The sequence below is a fragment of the Diadema antillarum genome, unplaced genomic scaffold, assembly GCF_040938485.1.
Source record: "Diadema antillarum isolate AM-2024a unplaced genomic scaffold, OU_Dant_1.0 seq00001552_RagTag, whole genome shotgun sequence".
In the NCBI taxonomy this organism is placed as follows: Eukaryota; Metazoa; Echinodermata; class Echinoidea; order Diadematoida; family Diadematidae; genus Diadema; species Diadema antillarum.
In genome coordinates, this window is record NW_027272281.1 from 203925 (window position 1) to 221491 (window position 17567).

The 17567-nt window shown below is 36.2% G+C and overlaps 1 protein-coding gene across 1 annotated transcript; it reads right to left on the minus strand.

Moving 5' to 3' along the window:
• Nucleotides 1-294: 294 nt before the first annotated feature.
• On the minus strand, nt 295-17334 carry LOC139710664 (uncharacterized). The gene is made up of 15 exons (XM_071622586.1): nt 17283-17334; nt 13693-13806; nt 13144-13257; nt 12072-12185; nt 11349-11462; nt 9454-9567; nt 8973-9086; nt 8471-8584; nt 8014-8127; nt 7043-7156; nt 6653-6766; nt 6066-6179; nt 5699-5812; nt 3660-3875; nt 295-590 (listed from the first exon to the last, which is right to left on the minus strand). Exons 1-15 carry the CDS (start codon nt 17332-17334, stop codon nt 295-297), a joined length of 1932 nt encoding a protein of 643 aa, XP_071478687.1.
• Nucleotides 17335-17567: the final 233 nt, after the last annotated feature.

A 17567-nucleotide genomic window follows, 5' to 3' on the forward strand; every position in this document is an offset into this window, starting at 1 on the left:
CAGTGGATCACTTTTCTTCATCGTCTTTTTTTTTCTGTCAATGCAAGGCATGAATTGTTTCTGTCCTTTATATCTATTCGTACAATTATTTCATTCAATTTGTTATAACAAGATAATGTGTCAAATGTATACTTTGTGTTACATAAAGTGTTACCTTTCAGTCCGATAGAAATACAGTATAATGTAAACCTGAATTATGTTGATTTGTATTATTTGAAGTATTTATCTGTTACTTATCAAAACATTTGAACGACTGTCATATAATGGGAATGCGGGATTAGATGTGAAGTTGTCTTAGACAATGACCATTCTCCGCAAATCAAGAGGTATATCACCAGTTTCATCGTATAAGACTGGATGCAGCACGGACGTCGGACTGTTCGAAGCGTAGTCCCTGGTAACCACCACACCGTCCTTCCGCAACAAGTACACTACATCGTTGACAATGGTCACGTCCCTCGCGCGTGCGCCTGCGGTTGCATTTTGTGTATAAATTATGGGTATCTGACCTCTAGCTGAGTTCACTGGAGGGATTTCTGTGTAGTAGACTAAGTCGTCGTCATTCTGGGCACAGTAGAGCAGTCGACCAGCTGTAAAGCAGAACATAGATTTGAGAAAGACAGACAGACAGACATACAGGGAGATAGACAGAGAGAGAGAAAAAAAAAGGCACACAGGCGTTTGTAGAGAATTTTGATCAAGATTATTATATTGAAGGAATGAATACGCTAACCATTCTTGAATATTCAATGCATGTTCATAGGTGATGCTCATTACGAAATGTTAACTAATATACTCTGTGTAAGTCTACGTCCAAGTCCAAGTTCAAGTTACAGTGAACTTATACGTATGCAAGGACCAGTCCTTTGTCGGCGATGCGACAACTTACGTGAAGTCAATAGTCATTGCCACTGAGACAGGCTGAGAAATGTTGTACAAGTCACTTTAGACTGGAATCAAAGTTTTGATCAATTGTCGCTTACTTTAAAAATCTCCGTTGTTAGCTTACCCTGTTTTTTTCATTTCTGTGGCTATCTTAGTCCGACAAGACACCCTGAGACCACACTACTATTAGACTTATATACATGAGCTATGCTTAAACAACGACAACAACAACTTTGTTTTTGTGCATGGACACAAAGAACCAATATTAAAATCTCTACACGGATTATCTTTTTAATGTTTTTTTACGCAATTCAAAATGTCTTTCTGTCATAATTTTGTTGTTGATGATGATGATGATGATGATTATTATTATCATTGTCATGATTATCTCTTTAGCCAAACAAAACATAACTACAACGTTTGCAAGTACCTACGTGGAAGTGATAATTAAAGTAAAAATGTAATATGCATTGCAGGATTAAGGAGTAAAACACTACTGGCTTCAATAGGACCCTTACGTACATTGTGTTTTTTTTTTTAGTTTTTGTTGTTTACAAACGTGTTCTTGTTTTTTGTATATATCAATTTATCTTACTCTGAGGCATGTTATTCTGAAACATAAATCCTATATACATCTTACTCACTGTTTGTGTCGAATGCCAAGCCGGTGATGAGACCGTTACCAGGTGTGCTCAGAGGAGTACATTCAGTTCCGTCTTGAAGGTTATTGCACTTTATACCTTCGACGTTTTGTCTGGTCCAGTATACAAAACTAGAACGCAAAGAAAAACGACAACAAACAAACAACACACAGTTCTGTCATAATATTTAACTGTTTAAGAGGTATCACGCACACAGCACCGAATGGGGTGATATCACTGCTGAATAGGGAAATAATCATGACAGGGATAAAAGATGGTTTTATAGAGCACAATACTCCTGCTTGGTTTCGTATCAGTGCTTCATAGATAAAGTTCCGGGGCCCGTTTCATAAAAGTAACTATTATGGTAACTTTGCCATCTTATGGTAACTTCCAGGGAATTCATGATTTCGATTGGCTGTTGAGTATTGTTAACATGGTAGTTACCATTGGATGGCAAATTTACCACAATAGTAACTTTTATGCAACAGGCCCCTAATGTTTGTTTATTTTTCTGTGTTTCTACGACCAGCCTCTATTGCGGAGTAGAAAGCTTAGTTGAAGTTGGTTGGAGCAAGAACAAGAAACGATTAATTTTGAAAGCAAAAGCATAAAACATGTACCGGCATTAATATCGTAAAGTTCACTATTAGCGATGAGACTTCTTCTCCGTACAAGTGAGTATATAAATTACAGTGTATATCTTACATGATTATACATTACTATACACAGAATGAGCAAATCTAGATGCCAGAAAAGCGTTTCTGTGCTTTTGACCATGGTCTTTTATTACCGTTGCTATATCTTGTCCGACACCAGGTGGTCAGCGAAACAATTACTTAGAATAAAATAACAAACAAAGATGTTGAACGTCAAAGTTGATGGAATTGATTGTTACCCGTTGTAAAGTACCAATGAAAACCCTTTTCCGTAGGGCAGATTCAATACAGTCGTTTCCTGTCCATCTGGATCTATTGACATCTGAGTGAGCTTGCCCCAGTACAGTACGTAAAGAGTTCCGGGTGACTGCGTAACAGCGATTGATTTAGGATCTATATTGAGATAAATAAATTGATCAAGATACAAGGATAAATCACTTCGATCACATTCTCAAGAATTCTTGGTAACCGTTGTTATGACTTCCATAACAGTTTTCATTAATTTTGATTTTTTTGTTGTCCCCTTCCCCGCACTTGAAAGTAACACTGCGATGATATAAGAAACAGGTTTATGTATAATAATGTCATCGTGCCCGACGATAACATTCAAGGAAGTAACCCCTAGCAGACAAAACAAAAGCATGGGGGCGAAATAATATGTCATGGAGTTGGTAAATCATAAAAGAACATAAGACAGAAAGTGGAACAAAGGAGCTTTACGAAAATCAGTATTTGTTTGGAATTGCTCCAAGTAGAAAATAGCAGGACTCAAAGTTTACACGCATCAGAAATCTGTACTGCAATAACTGAAATATAAGGAAGTACTATAGTAGATATGAACGGTAAGTCGACTATACGTTGTCAGGTATATGTGTTTATTCAATAATGTTTACAGGTGAGTAGTCTGTTTGACAAAAATGAATATAAAAACAATGTAATAACTCACAGCGTCTCACAATAATTGGTAAATTGAGTAATGTCCTATCTCTATTGCAACGTGACGTAAAAAAAAAACAACAAAAAACCGGTGCCCAAACAGCCCCGTCTACTAATCATCTCAGTACCTAACTGTTCATAAAGTTAAAATGAATGTGGGAAGAGCAGTCCTGTATACTACCATTAAGGCACTGCATTATTATGTACGTTATGTAGAATCTCAGTATAATCACTATTTCTTTATAAGCAGAAACGTTATATAATTATTTATTCTAGTGGTCATGTCATTTCTCAGTTAACGTACTTCATCACTTCTAGACTTTCTTCTCGTATACATGCTCATCATCTTTTGACTATTTTGATTTTATAAGAATTATCTGAAACATGTCAGTTATTGACGAGAAGAACTTAACCTTTATTAGTGTGTATGCATAAGTGTGCATGTCTTTTTTTTTTCTGTTGTGTATGTGTGTGTGTGTGTGTGTGTGTGTGTACGTTGAGTCATTTCAGCTGCAAGTGCGTCGTACACTCTGCTTACTGTTAACATTGGTAACTTGCTCCGGAGCCTTGTTGAGAAGACCGCAGCGCCAAACGCCGACGCTGCTCGACCAATAAAGCTTCCCATTCCCAGCGTCATACGCTACGTCATACGGATTTTCATCCAGGGTGATAAACACGGTAAACTCGAGACTTTCAAGAGCGGCCTCCAGGATTCGGCCATTGCTTCTGTCGGTGATGAACATTCTCGGAAGAACTGTCGGGGTAATCAAGCAAGATGACGCTGGCATTGAGTTGAGTGATATGGCGTGACGCAGTTAAATGCGATCGTCTCCTTGTTCAATTTTGAACAATTCTCAGAATTATAATCGACATGCAATGGTCATGCGCTCTCATATTTCTACGTTGCATTGTTTTGTTTCGTGTTTTGTGTTGTTTTTAACCAAGGATCTATTTACCAACTGAGTATGAACGAGTGGATATAAGTGGACTGCGTCTTAATGGCAATCAGAGATTCCTTACCCCGGCGAATTTATGAAAACATAAGACAGTGACAGAACACCAGAAAGCAAGTAAAACAGGATATGAACTCATTATCATTCGTTCGTGTTTTTGTTTGTATGGTTTGTTTTTGTTTTCTTTTCTTTCTTTCTTTTTGGCCCTTTTGACGACTAAGGTTCTCGATTGGCGATTTGTTTGGGGATTTCTGTCAACGAATTAAAATATTAATACATTAATGCATAATTACCTTTAGTTACATTTGTGATTACAAACAAGAGTGACTGCGGATCAAACCTGACGAGGAACAAAGCGGGGTTTTTTTACATTCTCTTCCTGTGTGTTTCACTGTTGACATGAATGTTAAATGTTGCAGTAATTACATTGGAATATGTCAAAAAAGAAAGGTTGTTTCCTTTTTTCCTTATTCAAAATTGCATTTTCTTCAAACGTGGATATAATGTCACACCTGCCTTGCAACATGACCTTCACTTTTACGAAAAAGTTTAATGACAAAATCCGAAACGCAATAAACTTACATGTTAAACTAGGACCGGGCGTCAACAAAAATCAATCAAATCCGGTGGGTTCTTTTTTCTGACGCGTTTCACCTTCCACGTACTCGCACAATTTTCGTTTAAAAATCAAAAGAAAACAAAAAACATGTTTACAGGCCACAGATACTAGAACGACCTCCCACCCGAAATAACCAGCTGCTCGTCACCATTGGTCACTGTATTTCTTTAAACGCAAATTTAAAAAGTCCTTATTAAATGCATACCCTGCAGACAATGAATAAGTGTCTAATGCCTTATGGAATAATACTAGGGGATGTTTTTGTCCTATCAAACACACTTGAGCAGATTGCAACCATGGACCTTGGCGTCACGCTGTCTGAATTCGTCATTTGAACAGAATGTCATCAGCAACTTCACACTCTATTTCGTCGCCTTCTCTCTCGCGATTTGTAAAAACAGAAGCGAACAAAGAAATGAAAGAGGAGCAAAGATAACGTCACAGACATAAATGATTAAGGTAATGACTCATGCCGTTACCTTTGTCTCTTATTTTCACTTCTACGAAGACGTAGCCTCTCGATTTAGGGCAAGGATAATATTCAATTATAGTGCCGTGCAATGAAATTGCAATCTAACAATAACAAATTTCGAACCCCAACTCGCCCGTCTGGCAGTTTGACCCGTTAAACCCCGGTATGAGTACATGTTGACTGAGTCCTGACACGTTCCTCCGTTCTGACATGGATTACTGTTACACTCATCGATATCTGTAAAGTAAATGAATAAAGAAATTAAATAGATTGAAATAAAGACCAGAAAACATGGCAGGAAAAAAAAGAGACGCAAAAACGCGCGTGGTTGTGTTAGGTAGAAAAGAGACGAGTTTATTTTGTAGACTTCGTAATTTAACTGTATAAATCCCATTGGTTTGAATTTTCATCAAAAATAAAAAAGTTTACAACTTCAAACATTATACATCTCTCCTTCGCGTCATTTCAGGTAAAATAGCATCGTCATATTAAACTTCAAAAAATGTACAATTTCATGTACACGCTCAACACACCCGACTGGCAGGTTGACCCGTTATAACCCGGTGAACAGAGGCATGAGTACATGTTGACTGCGTCCTGACACGTTCCTCCATTCTGACACGGATTGCTGGCACACTCGTCGATATCTATAAGGGTTTCGACATGAAATACATTGCCAAAAATTAGTATAAAGTATAATTGTATGCTCAAGGTTAATGAAGACTGAATTTGAAAATACAAATTCGTACACATTGTTCGTGTATCTCCATGCACACACTACATTTGTAGGCTTATATTTTGTGCAAGATACAGGATTAGTAATTAATCAAACGAAGGTTACTTTTGTTTTCTTTTAGCATTAATAGATTACAACTCCCTTCTAAACCAATTTCAACTCACCCGTCTCGCAGTTTAACCCATTAAAACCTGCCAAACAAAGGCATGAGTACATGTTGACTGCATCCTGACAAGTTCCTCCGTTCTGACATGGATTGCTGTTACACTCGTCGATATCTGTCAATGAAACAGTATGACATCATGCAGGTGAAGTTTATTGAAAACAGTGGAGTAAAAAGCACAATCCAAACAAACGCAATCAACATACAGAGTTGCAATAAGCAAAAAAGAAATATGATTGATTAATGAAATGTTGCGTACTCTTTAAACTTTCAGATTACAAAGGTCTTAATGTCATTGGCTTGATGGGTTATTACCACTAAATTCAAATCAATATACGTAATAAACGTAATATTCTCAAATGGAGCTTTCCTACTACCTCTCCCTTTCTTCCTCTCATCATGTATGTGTAATACGTGAGTATAATAATATACAAAATATATATCAGACATGGGTATACTATACATAATATGTGTGTTATGATATGCACATATTGGGCACGACACGTGATTCAAATTCATTTGAAAGATGGTACTTGTTGTTCAAGTTCTTTAAGAAATTGCTGTTTCCCGCTTCCGAATCAAACTCACCCGTCTGGCAGTTTAATCCGTTATAACCCGGTGAGCAAAGACACGAGAACATGTTGACTGCCTCATGGCACGTTCCTCCGTTTTGACACGGATTGCTGGCACACTCATCAATATCTGTAAAGGTATAATAACATGGAATAAATTAAATACTAACAGCAATTATAGTACATAGACAACAAATAACAAACAGGATGTAAGGGAATGTATTACTAAGGTATAATTTGTGTCAGATGCAGGATTAAAACAATCTTTATCGGGTATCCACATACATATTATGTATGTGTAATAATTTATGCCAGATGAAGGATAGCAAAGCACTTAACAACAAAGATAAGGTTTTAATCATGTTTGTTCCCACATTACTTGTCACTTTTTTCAATTCCGCCTTACCCGTCCGGCAGTTCAACCCGTTATAACCCGGTGAACAAAGGCATGAGTACATGTTGACTGCGTCCTGACACGTTCCCCCGTTCTTACACGGATTGCTGTCACACTCATCGATATCTGTAAAGGAAGGAAATTATGACAGATCCTGGATTGAAATAAGAGGGCCCTTTGATAGAAATCGAACGTCAAAAATAAGGTATCAAGGATTGCGACAACCGACTAAAATTATGACGAGTAGGAAATGAAGAGTTTTTACTCCGTTAGTTCTGATATTTCATTTGTATGAAATTTATTGACACGCAATTAATATCTAGTTTGATTTTAATCTTACACCGTTTATTTGTATATATACATTATGTATACGTATCTGGTGCCAAATACAAGATATTCAAATAACTCTAAATCGTGTCTACATATGCATACATTAGTTGTACATTGTGTATATATTTTGTGACAAATACTGAATAAAAAACATTTAAAAAGAAATAGTTTTGAGGTATTAAAAGCAGGAGATTATCGAGCCGATGGGTGAATATATTGTATTATATTTGTTTTTAGTTTCATTAATTCCTTATTTGTCCTTTTTATTTTCTTGGGGTCCAATATCGCACATTTTTGCATGTTAGTGGGACTCTCCATTTCCATTCACGTCCTTATCTTATTTGTACTTTGCATATGCATATAATTATTACAAAAAATTATATTGTGTGTCCTTTATTTTGTAACTCATCATCATGTATTTTGTTAATAATTATACGTTTTTGGAATTATTACAAATGTATTTTGCTATACATTGCATATCATTTTTCTCTGTTTATTTGATGGAAATGAAATTGAATTTAAACTTTAAACTTTGAACATATATGGGTTAGGATATCAGTTACAAATTTGTACAAAATTAACACAAAGTGAAGAGAACATTTTTTTTTCATGTCTCTTACTTCATTAGATTCACTACGGCTGTAGTTTCTTACCCGTCTGGCAGTTCGATCCGTTATAACCCGGTGAACAAAGGCATGAGAACATGTTGACTGCGTCCTGGCACGTTCCTCCGTTAAGACACGGATTGCTGTCACACTCATCAATATCTTGAAAATAAGGAATAATGAAATGCTGTAGATTACAGTTGATAGTATGAAATTACAAACAGGGTGGGAAGGAGCGCGACAACAGAAAAAAAAGGACACCTCAGTGCACCTAATGCACTTAATTCACTACTCTGCACTATGTGTTGCATCTTTTAAACCTTTCATCGCTTCCCCTTACACAGTGTTCGGGTATCTAAACATGAACACTACATTTTTATGCAAGCTAAAATTTTGTGCTAGACATTGTTAGATACAGGATCAAAAATGAATAAAAAGTAGCTTCTTTTTTACAATCTAGTTAATAGATTTCAATATTTCTTCTATAAAACCAATTTCAACTCACCCGTCTCGCAGTTCAACCCATTAAAACCTGCCAAGCAAAGGCATGAGTACATGTTGACTGCGTCTTGGCACGTTCCTCCGTTCTGACACGGACTGCTGTTACACTCATCAATATCTGTGAAGTAATGGAATAAGGACATACTATGGAATGAAACAAAAACTAAAAGTGAAATGACAAACAGGATGAAGAAAAATGCGACAACAGGTCTCATTGTGATAAGAAGCAAATGATAATCCAATTTGCAGTCCATGAAATCTGAAATTCTTACCGAATGAATGTCATTTTAAAAATTTAGAAAATAATTAGATTTTAAAATATGCATAAGCACGTATCTAGGCCTACATAGTTGCTCGTGTATGTATACTCATGTAAACACTATGTATGAATATCTAACGCAAGATACAGGATTCAAAAGGATAATGGAACGACTGTCAATTATTTTTTCCGTCTTTACATGTTCATTTCTAGATGACAATTCGCTCCTTTCCCAATTTTAACTAACCAGTTTCGCAGTTTAACCCGTTATAACCCGGAGAACACAGGCAGGAGTACATGTTGACTGCGTCCTGACACGTTCCTCCGTTCTGACACGGATTGCTGTCACACTCATCGATGTCTGTAGAGTAAGGGAATAGAGACATAAATAGACTTGTGAAAATTTGAAGAAAAAAAAAACTAATAATGAAATGTGCAACAACATGCAAAATTATAAGTGGAAAATGTCGAATTTTTACTCCGTAAATCCTAATATTTTGTCGGTTGAAAGTTCACTGAATTAAAGTTTTTGAAAACTTTTGAATAATATACACGTACATTCACTCATATCTAAATAATATCACATCGTGAATCCATGTAAATAAATCCTGTATGAATATATTATGCAAGGCTGCAGGATTAATAAAAAAGTCATCGACAGAAAGTATGTGTTTTTATCATATCTACTGCCACATTACATCTCACTGCTTTCGCAATTCCAACTTTACCTTTCTGGCAGTTTGACCCGTTATAACCGGGAGAACAAAAGCATGTGTACATGTTGACTGCGTCCTGACACGTTCCTCCGTTCTGACACGGACTGCTGTCACACTCATCGATATCTGTATGGATAGAAAAGTAAATGATAAAGCAAAGTGAATTAATTAAAAAATGAAATAAGAATCACGTCACAAAAGGACGAAAACATGGACAGAAATGTGATATCTAACAAGGAAAGTCTATAAACTTTATGAACTTTCAGATATCTAAAGATACAACGTTTATCGATTTAATGGTTTATCAGTGAATCCCAAACAATGCCAAGAACATTCTCAATCTGGAACTAATGAAGTTGTAAGGTAGCTCCAATTTCTGTATTTTCAATGTATATTGGATATACAATATTCTTACCTATACATGTGTATATCATAATCATATATCAAGCATCTGCACACATGATGTATGTACAATATTTGAGCAAGATTCAGAATTTACAGAGAATATATATATACATAACAATATATATATATATATATATATATATATATATATATATCAATTGAATGTAGATTGTTGTCTTGAAGTTCGTTATAAGATCACAATTCGCTACTAACTGGACTATTCCCAGCTTACCCGTCTGGCATTGTAACCCATTATAACCCGGTACACAAAGGCATGAGTACATGTTTTGACACGAACGTCCGTGACAATTCCAGCGAACGTCCGAGACGTATGCAATCCCTCCGATACGGATAACTTGTCCCGAAAGTGTCCTATATTCTTTAAAACTTTTAGCTCCAATAGCCACAAATAAAGTTTTACAAAGTAAACAATGAGTTTAGAGCAGTAGTTTCAGAATTTTTAAGGCGTTATGTGATCATGATGAACAAACAGTTGAAAATTTACTTGACACGGAGTGCTGTTACACTCATCAATATCTGCAAAGGTATAAGGACATGAAATACATTGGATGCAAACTAGAAACGAAATAACAAAAGCGATGTAAGAGAAAGCGGTGAATTGTGATAAGCAGAAAATGTAGCATGTTTATTCCGTAAACTTTGAGGTTCTTACAGAAAGAATTTCATTTATTCTATGGTTTTTGAACACTAATTTTCAATATGTCTTACTATGTAATTATGCATCATGTATCCGTCTGTTACACGACGTTTTTATGTTTTGTGCTAGATACACGCTAAAACAGATATTGAACAAAGGTTAGTATGATATATATATATATATATATATATATATGAAGAGTTTGTTCGCAAAAACCGATAAGTCCATTTTTGACGATTTTGAAGTATAGTCTCTGTCATAAAGTACAAAATAATATCATTTAAATGATATATTGGTCACTACATATAAAGGTACATTTTTGAAGTTATGGTCAAAAGAAGCAAAAATTTTCTTATTATTCTCTTTATTTTTCTTGATCTTTAATCGCAAATATCTCCATTTATCAAATATGGACTTATCGGTTTTTGCGAACAAACTCTTCATATGAATCTCCGTGAAAGCGTTGTTTTAACGAATTTTAGCCCATATGGGTTTGTCAAACCAATGGCAAAATAAGATATGCCATTGATTTGACAAATAACTGAGGAGAAAATCGTTAAAACAACGACTTCACGGAGCTTCTTTTATTACTACTGCTGTAAACCAATATCTTCTTCGACTCAGAGCAGAAATCCTTGGCTGTTATACACACACACACACACACACACACACATATATATATATATATATATATATATGAAAATAGATGATAATATTTCTGTACACGTTTATATACCATAAATACAATATAATGTATACAAAAGCTTACAAACGAAGGTTAGCTTTCTTGTAAAAAAAATCCTTGCAATTTTATGATTTCTCTACTATCCAATTTCCAACTCACCCGTCTGGCAGTTCGACCCTTTATAACCCGGTGAACAAAGGCATGAGTACATGTTGACTGCGTCCTGACACGTTCCTCCGTTCTGACACGGACTGCTGTCACACTCATCGATATCTGTAAAGGAAGTTATTATGACACATTTCGGATTGAAATAAGGAGGACTTCTACTGAAATCATATATCAAAAATTGGTATGAAGGATCGCGACAACAGACACTGCTATAGCACTCATCAATATCTGTAAAGGATTATGAACATTCAGGACTGAAATAAGAAGGCCGCCTACTAGAAATCAAATAACAAAAAAGGAAATCAAAGATCACTACAACAGACTAGATTATGACGAATACCAAATGAAGAGTTTTCTACATGAATTTGAATAATATTTTAGTTTCATGTTAATTTTACATCGTTTGATAGTGGATATGCACTGTGTATATCTTATTCTTGAGCAAAATACAAAATATTCAAACAACCATAAATCGTTTATCCATTTGCATATACATGGGGTTGTACATTGTGTATGTATATTCTGTGACAAATATTGGATAAAAACCGTTAAATAGAAGTTAGTTTTGTGGTAAAGCAGGAGATTATCAAGCAGAGTGAGTAAATGTATCAGGTATTAGTTTTGTACAAAGGGCAAACAAATGGAGAAAACTCAATATATTTCTTAACACATTATATTTCACTAGAACTGTATACCTCCCCAATCGCAACTTACCTGTCTGGCAGTTCGACCCGTTATAACCCGGTGAACAAAGGCATGAGAACATGTTGACTGCGTCCTGGCACGTTCCTCCGTTCTGACACGGATTGCTGTCACACTCATCAATATCTGTAAAGGTATGATGACATGAAATAAAACTAGAAAACTAGATACGAAATAAGAAACAGGATGTAAAGGAATATATTACTGCTTTGAGCCACATGCAGGAAATGTAAATATTTTTCACCGGGTATCTATATTGTCCTGGCACGTTCCTCCGTTCTGACACGGATTGCTATTACACTCATCGATATCTGTAACGTCAAGGAATAATGAAATGTTATGAAGTGAAATAGATGTTAGAAATTAATAAATACAAACAGGATGTGCCTGATGGACTTAATTCAATACGCTATATATGCTGCTTTTTTCTTCCGTTCCCCACTCACTTCCCCCTGTGGACGCCACAAACAATAGCACTTGGCAGTTTAATGGCAAATTGCCAATTTTGTATATGTACGTGTTTCTTCTTTGCCTTTCAGACTGCCATCACTATCAAGCACTAAGGTGGAGGGCTCCTGCATTTTCTCCTCTTTACCTTGAAACAGGTCTATCGTTTCTTCCTTTTATCTCATAGCGTTACGCGTTGTCGAAACTTTAAAGATGATCGTGATTATTAGACCATGAGTGTATTTGTTTATATATTGTGTTGTCAGATAGAGGTGTTGTTATTTTCATGTATGATTTCAGTAGAAAACTGCGGAAATGAAATCAACCTGAATAGAACTGAACTGAACATATCAAATTCGGATAAGAAGATAATGTAGTATTTTAATCGGTAAAATCTGAAATCTTAGGGATTGAATACAATTATAAAGGCTTGTATCATAGACCGAATCACAAAAAAAAGTGCATTCATACATATCATTGTTCATGTATCCTTATACAAACACTACACATGTAAGCTTATATTTTGTGCAAGATTAAACATTTGATGCAGGATTTAATAGATAAATAAAAGGCGCGTTACTTCTTCTTTCTTTACAAGTTCATGAATAAATTACAATCCCTTTCCAAACCAACTTACCTGTCTGGCAGTTCAACCCGTTATAACCCGGTGAACAAAGGCATGAGTACATGTTGACTGAGTCCTGACACGTTCCTCCATTCTGACACGGATTGCTGGCACACTCGTCGATGTCTTAATGTAAGGGAATAATAATGTAAAACGCATTTAACTATAGGAAGAAAAAGAATGGAATAGGACAGAAGATACAAGGAAACACATGTTTAATACGAAATAGTGAAATGTATCACATATAGAATCTTACCTCGTAAATTCTGAGATTGTTCAGGTACACCGTATAAATAGTATTTTTACAGTCATATACTCATTTAAAATACAAACTTATGTCTGTAAATGTATAATGACTTGAAACAGATTGAATGCAAACTAGAAACAATAATTCTGACAAACAGGATCTGGATGTAAGGGAATCGTTAGGTTTAAGTTTTGTCAAATGCGGGATATGTAAATAATTTTTCATCGAGTGTCTAAATAAATACATTAATTTGTGCATTCAACATTACCTTCAGTATCAAATTACATTCCATTACTTTCCCGATTGCAACTTACCTGTCTGGCAGTTCAACCCGTTATAACCCGGTGAACAAAGGCATGAGTACATGTTGACTGCGTCCTGGCACGTTCCTCCGTTCTGACACGGATTGCTGTCACACTCGTCGATATCTTTTAGGTATAGGAATAATGACATGCTATGAATTAGAAAAAAAAAACCCACTAGAAATGAAATAACACTCAGGATGTAAGAAGGAGCGACTGCACATAAAAACACTCTTTAATTGCTCCTAGTGCACTTAATTCCCTATTCTGCACATCTTGGTCCTTTTCTTCCCTTAAATATCTAGACATAGATATAATCAATATAATGGTGACATTGTTGTATGCATACGCCAGTTAATCAGAGAAAGAAAAGTGATGTAGGAAATGAGCTCCCCTAAGAAATAATCATGTTTTCATTTTTAGCCCGTGGAAGTCAGTCAATGCCGGAAGACGGACTTCGCTGACCACTTGTCGGTGCCCTGCCCTGTTCACACTGATTTTGCAAAGCCCGGGGAAAAAATGCTTAAACCCCGTCATTTATCAAGTTCGCTTACATCAATTATTATGTGGTTCGCAAGCACACGGTTTCAATAAATGTATTCATACATGTGTACATCATGGATCCGTATGCATATCTTATGTATATATTTTACGCATGATAATGTTTATAATGTTAATAGTCCAGGCGCAGCGACCCAGAAAAAATGACTTCGTTCAACCCACCCCGCAGAAAAGGTTTGACTGCATGGGGTGGTCGGTTGGACCCTCTTGAACACCCCTGGGTAGTATGTGATATCAAATTGTGGTATCAATGAAATTTTACAGGCCATTTTAGTTGCGACATGACCATATTCTTCGAGGAAGCGTCTGCGCACACTAAGACTACTACACGTACCACTAGCACTGCTACGGGCGCCAATGCCAGTGGGGCGTGTTGTAGTCTTAGCGTACAAAGACTTTTTCCGCGACAAACATCGGTTTTTGCCTGCAAACTAACTTTTCACGCTAAGCTGGAGTCGGTGTAGTGTAGTTTCCAGACGTTTTTATTTCGTCTTTATTTCTCCGAGTTGAAGCAAGCGAAGTGAGAGTGCATACCCAGCGATTGTGACGCCCGAACCGTTTTTTGTGGCAATCATTGAGCATGCACCATCACTCGGCTTAGCGCAATACAGCGGGCTTCTGCACAATAGCTGTAACTCAGAGAAATAAAGGCGAAATAAAAACAGCTAGAAATTAAGACTAGGGTAGGTAACGCTTGTCGCTATTGGGGCACTGAAAATGACAAAATTATCACAGTTTTTGCATTTATTTCACGAAGGATTCATCGAAACGCCTTAAAACTATATATGTGCATGTTGCTAGAGATGTCAGCAATACAATGGGATACATTGTAAGGTATAATATTGTGCATGGTTACCATGGTAACCGGATGCCTACAGGTGATTGGTAACTCCCAAAAATATCTGGAATTTAGACAGGTTTGTTTCTTTTGCATTTCGTTCACATCACTCATTGTAGATGAGTTCTACACTGTAAAATTAGTCTGGATAAAAAGGGAAAAGACGCCCAATATTTTTCCCTCATTCTCTCCTCAGCATTAATTCATTACTGCACGTTTTGAATAAAATTTACATATCATGATATTTCATTTTATTCTATATATATATATATATATATATATATATATATATGTATTACAATAGTTAACGAACACAAAAGTACACTTAATTCTTTGATGGATAATCCAGCGCACGTGTATATTCCTTCTTTAGAAAGGAATTTATCGGTATTCTTGAATAAACTTCCTTTAAGAACATAAACAATCAATTGCTTTCCTCTGCTCTTTTCCAGGATTGTTTTGAATAACCATCGCTTTGTAAATACTCGAAAGAGCTACTATAGAATATTGGCGTTGCTTTCTGTATTCATCTTATTTTTAAGGGAAATTTGTGTCCATACATTATTAAAAACTATATACATTTGCCTATGCTTTGAAGTCAAATTTGTGTTGAAAGTACGACGGATGCAACTTTTTCATGTATTTTACTATTCGAAAATGATATCTTTCTTTCAATGGCCGTTTATTATGCCTTTGCTTGCAAATTTTGCTGTAACTTGAGAATGCTTCAAAATATTCTGCACATATATCTGATGTCGTGCACTTTATGCAGAAGGAAGGACATGCTTATTGAGCTTTTTGAAATTATGGGCTTTAGTTTTCGAGTTATTGACAACTAAATTCTGATTGGATAATACTGGTTGCCATGGCAACAGGGAAAACTTTTTTAACGAAAGTCAATAAAAAATGTTTTTTTTTTATTGCATCTATAAGATTTAAAAAACAACAACAATGTTTGCAGCAGCAGGAGGCATTTTGGGGGTTACCAGTCACCTTTAGGCATTCGGTTACCATGGTAACCATGCACAATATTGTAACTTACAATGAATCCCACTGTATGGATGACATCTCTAGCAACATATACATGTAGTTTTATGCAGTTTTGATGAATTCTTCATGAAATAAATGCAAAAACTGTGTGAGTTTGTCGTTTTCAGTGCCCCAAATAGCGACAAGCGTTTACCGACCCTAGTCTTAATTTCTAGCCGTTTTTTCGTCTTTATTTCTTTGAGTTGCAGTGTATTATGCAGAAGCCCGCTGTATATATTGCGCTAAGTGGAGTGGAGCACACACCCAGTGATTGCGATTCGGTCGTCACAATCACCGGGTATGCGCTCTCACTCGGCTTGCTTGAACTCTTGAAATAAAGACGAAATAGAAACGGCTAGAAACTACACTACACCGAACCCAGCTTGGCGTGAAAAGTTAGTTTGCTGGCAAAACCCTTGTTTATCGAAGAAAAAGTATATGCGCGCTAAGACTACTACACGCAGCACTGGCACATGCGCCTGTAGCAGTGCTAGTGGTGCGTGTAATAGTCTTGGCGTGCGCAGACTCTTTTACGTTTGTTCCAACAAATCATGATGAAAAGTGGCCAGTAAAATTCTACTGACACCACAATTTGGAACCACATACTACCTGGGGATGTTCATAGAGGTCCCATCTACCACCTTGTCTGGTCAAACCTTTTCTGCGGGGTGGGTTGAACGAACTCCTTAATTAAGCCTCTTACAGGAATTAGCGCCTTGACTATAATAACGTATTGTGCCAAATCCATTCTATAGGGTGTTCAAGGCGCATAATTACATGGCAGAGTCTAGACAAAAATGGACTAGTTTTGATTTATCTATTTATTTGGAGTCAAAGGATTTAATGCCGTCAGGAAGGCTATCCAGAGTTATGGGGGCTGGCATACGTACATGGTCGCCCTACCCATGATTTAGTGATTTAAGGACAAGAGATCCAGAGGCAGGTGATCGCAAATATCTTATGGCAGTGTAACTTTGAATTACAGACACGTGACAGAGGTATTGGGAAAAACGCGAAAATAAAGTTTGAATTTGAATTTGAATTTGAATTGTAAATCGGATACTCTGGTATTGATTTAAAAGATTTTTTAATCGATTGAACGATTGAACTTTTTCTTTTCCTTTTTTTTTACAAGTTTATTGATAGATCACAATTCCTTTCGAAACCAACTCACCCGTCTCGCAGTTCAACCCGTTATAACCCGCCAAACAAAGGCATGAGTACATGTTGACTGAGTCCTGGCACGTTCCTCCATTCTGACAAGGATTGCTGTTACACTCATCAATATCTGTTAGTAAATAGATGATATAACGAAGAAAATTACTATCTAAAAATAAAAAGATAATCACTATTGAAATGGAAGCAAAAATAAAACTGTGAAAACTATAAAAAAAAGACACTCTAAACACTTTCCAAACTTTCAGATTGAGTAATTAAAATATTGGTTACAGTTCCTTAT

Excerpts from the sequence above, each read along its gene's own strand:
- LOC139710664 (XM_071622586.1), bottom strand. The coding sequence starts at position 17,334 with ATGTACTCATGCCTTTGTTTGGCGGGTTATAACGGGTTGAACTGCGAG. Across the intron at positions 9,568-11,348 it reads AGGGTCGAACTGCCAGACGG|ATATCGATGAGTGTGACAGC; the intron begins GTGAGTTGGAAA and ends CTATCCATACAG. Across the intron at positions 8,128-8,470 it reads TGGGTTGAACTGCGAGACGG|ATATTGATGAGTGTGACAGC; the intron begins GTGAGTTGAAAT and ends CTTATTTTCAAG.